The following is a 9,467-nucleotide window of genomic DNA, read 5'->3' as shown; positions in this document are numbered from 1 at the left end:
AGTCATTGTGGTTCTTAACGGACCCATGAAGGAATGTGAGATTTATAGAAATAGATACAAGTGATCACCTTAGGGGAAAACAACTAGTATTGATTGCATATGCAAATTCAAACTTGCCACTCAAGTTTAAGAATCACCACAATAAATATGTTGATAATGCATTTTTTGGTCTAGTGTAGTCAATTTTAGTATATGTATAGCAGATAAAGTATTGCTTGGATAGAACTGTGCACTAACTCTGAGTGCATCAACTTGATACACCAGCTAGCCGATGAAAAATGCCTCTCCCTTTCAAGGTTGATTGAAACTTTAACCTCATATTCAATATGCCAGAGAGACCTGGAATGTGCCAGAGACGGCTTTTTTCCACAATAGGGGCCTGAATAATGCAACAATCAGTCAATTATTCATCTCTCCTGGCTTCTTATTATGTTCAGAGAGAGAAAGAGAGAGAGAGAGCATACCGCTAAACAGTACAGCTTGAGTGATTGGCTAAATGCTGCGTCAACACATTTTGTACATGTGCTCTTGAGAAAAGAGAAAGTGTCTGTCAGTATGGCTTTCTGTCTGGGAAGTTACATAAAATAAAATAAAAAATAAAATAAAATGATAAAGCACTGCACACTTTTACAAGTGGTAAACAAAAGCACAAGAACAAAGTAAAATAAATAAGTTAGGTAAAATAATATAAAATTAAATAAATTACATTAAAATTAAATAAAGAATCTCTGCAAATTTTTTACCAGTGGTAAACAAGAACAAGAGTGTCTTTCTGTCTTGCAAGTAAAATAAAATAGAATAATAAAAATAATAAAATACAGTAAAATTACAAAACAAAGTAATATGTCTTGGAAGTAAAAAAAACATTTACCAGCTGTAAACAAAAACAAGAGAACAAGAGTGTCTTTCTGTCTTGCAAGTAAAATAAAATAATATAAAATAATAATAAAATACAGTAAAATTACAAAACAAAGTAATATGTCTTGGAAGTAAAAAAAAAAAAACATTTACCAGCTGTAAACAAAAACAACGAGAACAAGAGTGTCTTTCTGTCTTGCAAGTAAAATAAAATAATAATAAAATACAGTAAAATTACAAAACAAAGTAATACGTCTTTATGTCTTGGAAGTAAAAAAAAAAACATTTACCAGCGGTAAACAAAAACAAGAGAACAAGAGTGTCTTTCTGTCTTGCAAGTAAAATAAAATACAGTAAAATTACAAAACAAAGAAATATGTCTGTGTCTTGGAAGTAAAAAAAAACTTTTTTAAACAAGAACAAGAGTGGTAGAGTATTTGTGTTTGACGACTTTGATTTAGTGTTGCTATAGAAGTCACACAAAACAAGTATCAGTCAGTTTTTGAAACATCTCCCTTGTAAAGCATGTGGGAAAAACTTTATTGTATTCCAGATGGACAGGACAGAAGTAACGACATGCCAGCATGCTCTCCATGTCGAGTAGGATAATAAACGGCAACTGAACAAAAAATAACTTAGATACAAGAAATCTTATTAAAAATGTTTGTATTGATTTTCTAGAACTACAGCGTACAATGCACATTAGCATGTCTACACTTTTATGTACATATTTGATGAACTTTGAGACAAATCTGCTATGATCCCATATACAACAATGACACACAAAAAAAAATCCGGACAGCTATACCTTTTTTCGAAATAACAGACAGATACACAATACGCATTTAAATGCAGTGTCTATATTTGATAAATAACTAAATAAATTCAAATCTCTCTTCAGACACCTCCCTTCATGAAATTATGTTTTGAAATTGACGTAAAATGGGCATTAAAAGGGCATAAAATGGCACAGTCTGATTTGAATATTTCATCTGTCAGTGTAGTCAGGCAGATTTAAATGCTTTATAAAATGCTTTTAATTTCTCAGTGTTGCGAAAAGTCCCCTGGAAACCTGGTTATTCATCCAGGTGTGCATTGTGATACCATTTTCTTCTCGGCCATCTCATGAGGATAGGTGACTCACGCTTCATTCTACTGAATGCTGACTTTCAATGGCCATAATAATCTTGTCAAGTCCTTGTGCTGCAACACACTGACATCAGCCTATAAAATTGCCTCATTGTCTTCCATCAGTTCTCCAACAGAATTGCAGACGTTATTTACCAGGCAATTGACTACAGTCTCTTCTATACAGTATGAATGCATTTACTCCTGGTCTTCATTCTTCAGTACATCATTGTGGACTTTAGAAAGAGTCTTCCATCTGTGGAGAAAAATAAATGGTATGAATGAAGCTTGCCTGATGTCACAAGCAGCGTATAATGAACGGACAAATCCATAATGTTCTAACGTGTGTGGAGATGAAAGGATTGTTAAAGGAGAAGATGCGGTATTTGAATAAATGTCAAAGAGAACAAAAAAGAGCCCTTCCCTTGCTTTCCTCTCAACCAAGACGAAAAGAGAAAGCAAACCCTTTGAAAGATTAATTACTACATGTAGATTATGTAAATTATGCCCATGCAAATATTTCATGAGGACAATTAAGGGACCCATTAATTACTGCTCCCCTTTTTTGTCTTTATCCTTTCTTTCCTTTTTTTTTCTTTTTGCATCAGTGTCATTTAATTTCATTTCACTCTCAATGTTTTAAATGTTTAATATTCTAACAAAGGCTTGCGATACATCATCAGGGCCCTGTTTACATTATCATATACATTGTCAAACAACAGAACATAATAGACACCATATATAGGATAGATGGTATCCATCTGCGGCGGTAATTTCTTTCAAAACTTTGAAGATTACAGGGGAAAACACATTTAAATATAGCTCCATGAAGAAACAATACGACGGAATATGAAAAGATTAAATATCCATTCAGACATCAGTACCTTGTATTGTTCTGTCAGTGTCTGTTTTGCTGCTGTTATGGTTTGTCTCCATTTCCTGTTGAGGAGGGTCTGTTAACATGAAAAGAGTTATCAGTAGGGTTATGAATTAATTGTTGCTTTAACTTTATTTAAAGGTGACATATCATGAAAATCTGACTTTTCTAGATTTTAAGTGCTATAATCAGGTCCTTTTTCACGTTTCTACCAACCAAGGAAATGTGAAAAAGATTAACCCAGGAAAAACATGCTAACTGTTCTGTCTTTGGCTGCTCAGACGAGCACAGATCACTGTTTAGAGTCCCAACCTCAGAGGAGACACGAGAGCAGTGGATATATTGATTTATTTAATGTATATTGCTGCTGCCACACAGATCTAAAATAAACATGCGATTTATTTCCCAGCGGTTTACCTTCACAGACATAACCGACATGTGTGTTTTTAACGTAACGTAAACGTGTGTGTGAATGAGAACTTAGTTTAGTAGGCTACTCGCATGCTGTGACAGCCGCTTTCTGTCTGTGTGCACTCAGAAAACCGTATATCAGAGGTTTAAACTCATATGGTTTAAAACGCATGATTTCAGCGCAATAAACATGATAATCAGAACCAAAACTGATGTTTTTAGCAGGTACGAGCTATAATGGCGCAGCTCTATTCTGGAAAAGGGGGTGGGGAGCAGCAGCTCATTTGCATTTAAAGAAACAGGCCCGAAAAACAGCGTGTTTCTGCTTCCACTCAAAATAGGCATTTTCAAAATGTTATAATAAATGATGTGTGGAGTATTTTGAGCTGAAACTTCACAGACACATTCTGGGGACACTAGAGACTTATATTACATATTGTAAAAAGGGGCATAATATGTCTCCTTTAAGTGTCTGTTTTTACTCTTCAAATACCAATAAAACACATTTTAAAGTGTATAATACTGGTATCTATTTAGCTGTCAAAACGGTAACTACACATCACATGGCTTTCCTGGGAGACCTGGGATTGTAATGGTAAGGGTTGTGGTCATGTGATGTGCTTTCTAACCGTTTTGAGTGGGTGATCTCTCACTGCAGGCCGTCCGCTGCAGGTTCTGCTCGGCCTGGTCTCTTCTCTTGGACTCGACCTCCAGAGCCTCCTGCAGTTTCCTCTTGGTCTTCTTCTCTTTCTTCAGCCGCTTCTGGATGAGTGCTGAGAAAAGCACATAAGAATATTAACTAATAGGAATGTACACTACTGTTCAAAAATTTGGAAATGGTAAGATTTTTAAAATGTTTTTAAAGAAGTCTCATATGCAAATGCTGCATTTACTTGACAAGAAATACAGTAAAAAGGTGAAATATGATTACAGTTTTAAATAACTGTTGTCTATTGTAATATGCTGTGAAATGTACTTTATTCATGTGATGCAAAGCTGCCATCATTCCATGATCCTTCAGAAATCAGTCAAATATGTTGATTTGCTGCTCAAGAAACATTTCTTATTATTATCAGTGTTGAAAACGGTTGTGCTGCTTCATATTTTTTATGGAAACCGTGATACTTTTTTGATGAATTGAAGTTCAAAAGCACAGTTTTTATTTGAAATAGAAATGTTTTAAAATGTTATAAAGGTCTTTAATTAAAATTAAAACTAAAATACACTAATAAAAATATTAATTTACATTAAAAAATAACTTAACCCCAAACGTTTGAACAGTAGTGTGTTTCATAGTATTATATCTACTATATCTTATATAGCTATTGCATTAAACTTTGAAAAATGACTTTGAAATCTTATTGCTACTGTATAATTGTAATATTATTACATCAAATCCCACATCACAGCAAACAGTAATTATAGCAAACTATGAAAAGCTGTTCCACATGCCCTTATTCAGCCTTTCACTAAATACCGTGTTTGATATAACACACATCTAATGTGAAACTAGGCTGGAGCCCAGTGGAACATGTTAATTTTCCAGTTTGCAGTAAGAGCTTAATTCAGACAGCACAGTCAGCAGAAAAACAAAACAAAACAAAACAAAAAAACGCTTTCTGTCTGATAGATGCGAGTCTTTCCTCTGTGAGTGATCTAGGACCAACCACCTTCTTCTTCTTAATCTGTTCTCTGACCACTGGGTATAAAACACAGAAACCGATTTGAAGTCAGTTGGCTGGAGTATAAAGACATCTCTCACTAATGGAAGAGCCAGTTGATTTGATGAATTATGCAGGAGATTCATTATCCTCATTAAATGTGATGCGGCGAATATTAACACGGCAATTCTGTTTACGCTGATAATAAATCATTCACACTAATATCATAATATGTACTTGTAATTACAAAGGGTAATTCTCAGTGTCGTGTATGTGTGTGTGCAGCTGAAGGAAAGTGCTGAATTTGCAGTAACATGACTATCTGGAGCACAATGCGGGCGACAGGAGAATATGAGATGAGGGGCTCTCTAATTAAACAACATTCATTAATGGTGCATGTTGCCCTGTCACCTTCTTTAATGATTCCGCCGTTTTATGACAGCTGTCTCGGAGGTTTCTGATTTATGTAGACTACGACTGTATGTACATTCTGGAGAACAGAAGATTAAGAGATTAAACTGAGTGTAAATTTATTTGTTAGGAAACGTGATGTGAAAGCTCAAGTGACGGACAGTTAGATGTGAGAACCTGTTTTACTTGTTTTTGTGATGTGGGTCGACAACATTACATGTAACTGAAGATGAGATCTTCTTTCAATGCAGATACAATTTCAAATGTGAAAGCACAGACCTCTTTTTCCTGTTAAAACCTTATTTTGAGTGGAATCACTAAATTTGCAACAGCTTACCTTGCAGACATCTGTCAATCATCAGTCATGCATAGTGAACATGAAAACTTGCTGATAGCACATGTATGTTGCCAAGGCATTGTGTTCTGTTTTGCACAAACATCTAGCAAACACTGATAAAAAAAAGAATGTCCATGAAGAAAGAAAAGGTACTAGGTTTTTTAGAAATGCATTCAAAATATATGCAAATTTTGTTTCAAGTTTCATGTGGATTGGAAAGCATTTATACCATTTTGAAGAAAAGTTTATACTGTATTTTCGTGGATATGTGGTGTTAAAAAGTAATTTGCATTTGCCTTACACCCTGAATACATGCGAATGCTCACTGAATCTTACTCATTAAATCATTTACATTTGAAATATATTTTTCAAGGTAAAAAAAAAAAAACAATACTTTTTTATTCAAATATCATGAATTATTAGTTCATATTTTTGGGAAGTTGCACCACATGACATGCTACAACTTGAACTAACTTTGCATTGTCATAAACAGGTCAAATTATCTGATTTATTATAGGAAACATATGGACTTTTTCCTGCATTTTTTTTGTGCAAGACTAATTTTATGCAAACTTTTGTCAATGTATGTGTGAATTGTATTCTTCATTTAAATAAATTAATACTAATTCATGTTTATTAAATAAATTATTAAAAACAGCAATATGTCACCGACCCACATTTACCTACATTCTAAATGTTAAAGGAACTGTTCACTCAAAAGTAAAAGCTCAGTTAATTATTTATTTATCCTCATGTTACACATATGCTGTTGAAACACAGACGTAAAACACAGTAAAAGCATTTTTAGGTGAACTATTCCTTTAAACATCAAAAATAGTCAAATGTCCAACTGACTTATGAAATGGGATATGTAACAATGTATTGCTAATCAGAAGAGTTTAACACACAGAATATACATCTTGGTGACAAACAAACAAAAAAAAAAGTTTTTTTTTTTTTTGTTTGTAACACTTTATTTTAGGGACCAGTTCTCACTATTAACTAGTTGGTTATTAGCATGCATAGTACTAGCATAGTTGTTTATTAGTACTTATAAAGCACATATTAATGCCTTTTTCTGCATGACCATATTTTACTGTAGATCCCATACCTAAACTTAACAACTACCTTAACTAACTATTAATAAACAGCAAATTAGGAGTTTATTGAGGGAAAACTCTAAGTTAATAGCGAATATGTATTTCCTAATCTAAAGTTACTAGATTTTTTTAATGTGTCACATGAACCATGATAAATTAATTCAGGTTCATTCAAATTAATTCAGCATTTTTTATAAACAGAAAGTCCAAAAGAACAGCATTTATTTGAGAAATACTTAACTGTCACTTTTGATCAAATTAAAGCATCTTTGCTGAATAAAAGCCTTGTTAGTGTACATGTGCTCACTGGGACACTCAGATCTGACCTGAGCAGGGGTCTGCAGAGAAACCCACTTCTTAAACAAAGCATTGTGTGCAGACTGTTCTCAGATTAGCTAATAATCACCTCTGTTTTTCTGCTCGACGCAGAGCTGTCTCTCCAGTGTCTCTCGCAGCTCTCTCTCTCTGTACAGCTCCATCTTCAGCTCTGTGCGCTCCAGCTGGACCTGCTTCTCTTGTGCCCGTGCATTATCGATAGCCACCTTTAACAGACCCTGGAAAAGAGGAAATGGGCTTCAGATTTGCAGTGTGAATCTTTACACTAAATATTTTGAAATATTTTATATACTGTACCTGTATATTGGTGAGAAGGGTTTCTATGGAGGACAGGCCCTCAGGAAAGAGCAGTGGAGCAGGGAATCCTGGGGGTAATGTTGGCCCAGAATGAGACACTCGCTCATAGCTGTCTCGAGATGTCGGTGTACACAATACATTTTCTTCTGTCATAATAAAAAAACAGCACATTAATAACCTTTAAATAACTTAAAATAAAATAAAAAACCTTTCAATAATTGCATAACTAATCACAAATTTGGGGTTAGTAAGATTTCTGGCAACATTATAGTATAAGAACCAATTCTCAGTACTAACTAGTTGCTTATTAGCATGCCTATTATTAACATATTGGCTGTTTATTAGTACTTATAAAGCACATATTCTGCATGAACATATTCTACATCCCTAATCCTACCCAATACCTAAATTTAACCACTACCTTACTAACTATTAATAAGCAGCCAATTTAGGAGTTTATTGAGAAAACAGTCATAGTTAATGGATTGTTAATCGCGAGAATTGGACCGTAAAGGTGACATATCATGGAAATCTGACTTTTCCAGGTTTTAAGTGCTATAATCAGGTCCCAAGTGCATCTACCAACCAAGGAAACGAGAAAAAGATTAACCCAGTTACTTTGTTTTGGAAAGCCTTTTTCTGCAAGCGTCTGAGAAAGCGAGCGCATCGTGATGACGTGGCAAAGGGATCTCATCATAATATTACTGCCCCTTAATCTGTAAGTTTACACCCACGGCGCCGTTATTGTGTTTTCGCAAGCGACAACGTTGTACTAGTTCTAATGCCATGGCGAAAGTTTGAGCAACACATGCTAACTGTTCTGTCTTTGGCTGCTCAGACGAGCACAGAATACTATTTAGAGTCCCAGCCTCAGAGGAGACAAGAGAGCAGTAGACTTGTGCCGGTATTCGGTGATGCGATATATCACGGTAATGAATATGCACCATATTGTTATCGTGGGCACTTCTAAATACCGTGAATAATTATATATTACAAATTATTCAGAATTTTGAATGCATTTTAAGAATACTTTTCCCATCAACTGGTCAAAATGCACAACACTGCTGTATGCTGCGTGAAAGACGCTTGCGCACTCTGATGTAAACAAGCGCAGACAAGAAGCACATGGCGGAACATGTGAGAGACGCTCTGGATGAAAGCGCACTTTCACTCTCTGACAGCAGATGGCGCTAAACTGCGTTACCCCGGAAACCCTGTAAAAAAAGCAGCTACACTACTTTCTGTTTCTGAAAGTTGTTTAAATGATTTAAACAGCCATTCAGATTTGTGTATTTGCTATGATGTTCATCACAGCGCCAAATACTAAAATATTTAGACTTAATAGGCTATTTATTTTCAAACGTTTTTTACATTTTAATCTGGATTACAACATGCCCTAGATATTGTTTGAAAGTGTTTTGATTCTTTATTGTTCGATCACACTTTACATTAGGGCTTCATTAGTTAACATTAGTTAACATAAACTGCCAATGAAAAATTCTTCTGAACATTCATTAATCTTAGGTATTACAATATTTAATAACAGGATGTTAAAATCAAGAGTTGCAGCTGTGTTATTTAATGAGCTAACATGAACTAAGACTTGTATTTTTTAAACAAAGATTAATAACTTCTGTAGCAAATGTAGCTATTGCTCATTGTGAATGTTAATGCATTAACTAAGGTTAACTAATGAGGTCTTATTGTAAAGTGATACCTATTGGTCTTTATAGTTCTTTTGCACTTTAATCTGTGTAAAACTTTTAACTTTATACATTTTTCTGTATTGCTTTATTGCATTTAAATGTTCAGTTATTTTTGTTATAAGAAAAATGTTATTAAACCTGTTATACTGTATTATGACAGCACTTTTTTTAAACTTAATTTCAATATCGTGATAATACCGTACACCGTAATAAAAGCATTAGCAATTAATCGCAACATGAAAATGTGATACCGTGACGGTATCACATTTTCATGTTGCGATTAATTGCTAAAGCTTTTATTACGGTATGCGGTATTATCACGATATTGAAATTTAGTTTTAAAAA

At 34.3% G+C, this 9,467-nt stretch overlaps 1 protein-coding gene across 1 annotated transcript in view; it reads right to left on the bottom strand.

Annotated features, from left to right (window-relative positions):
- Window positions 1-1,364: 1,364 nt before the first annotated feature.
- LOC107732708 (dachshund homolog 1-like) overlaps window positions 1,365-9,467 on the bottom strand; it is a 63,812-nt gene continuing 55,709 nt past the window's right edge. The window contains exons 7-11 of the mRNA XM_016544121.1: window positions 7,417-7,562; window positions 7,190-7,337; window positions 3,904-4,047; window positions 2,871-2,939; window positions 1,365-2,242 (exon numbers count right to left, since the gene is read on the bottom strand). Of these exons, the coding sequence (XP_016399607.1) occupies window positions 2,205-2,242; window positions 2,871-2,939; window positions 3,904-4,047; window positions 7,190-7,337; window positions 7,417-7,562 (545 nt within the window). The 3' untranslated portion in view covers window positions 1,365-2,204. The remainder of the gene's footprint in view (window positions 2,243-2,870; window positions 2,940-3,903; window positions 4,048-7,189; window positions 7,338-7,416; window positions 7,563-9,467) is intronic.

Source organism: Sinocyclocheilus rhinocerous, unplaced genomic scaffold (assembly GCF_001515625.1).
Source record: "Sinocyclocheilus rhinocerous isolate Xijiao unplaced genomic scaffold, SAMN03320098_v1.1 scaffold971, whole genome shotgun sequence".
NCBI lineage: Eukaryota > Metazoa > Chordata > Actinopteri > Cypriniformes > Cyprinidae > Sinocyclocheilus > Sinocyclocheilus rhinocerous.
Note: the sequence above shows the minus strand (reverse complement) of the source record. Positions and strands in the feature narration are given on the sequence as shown.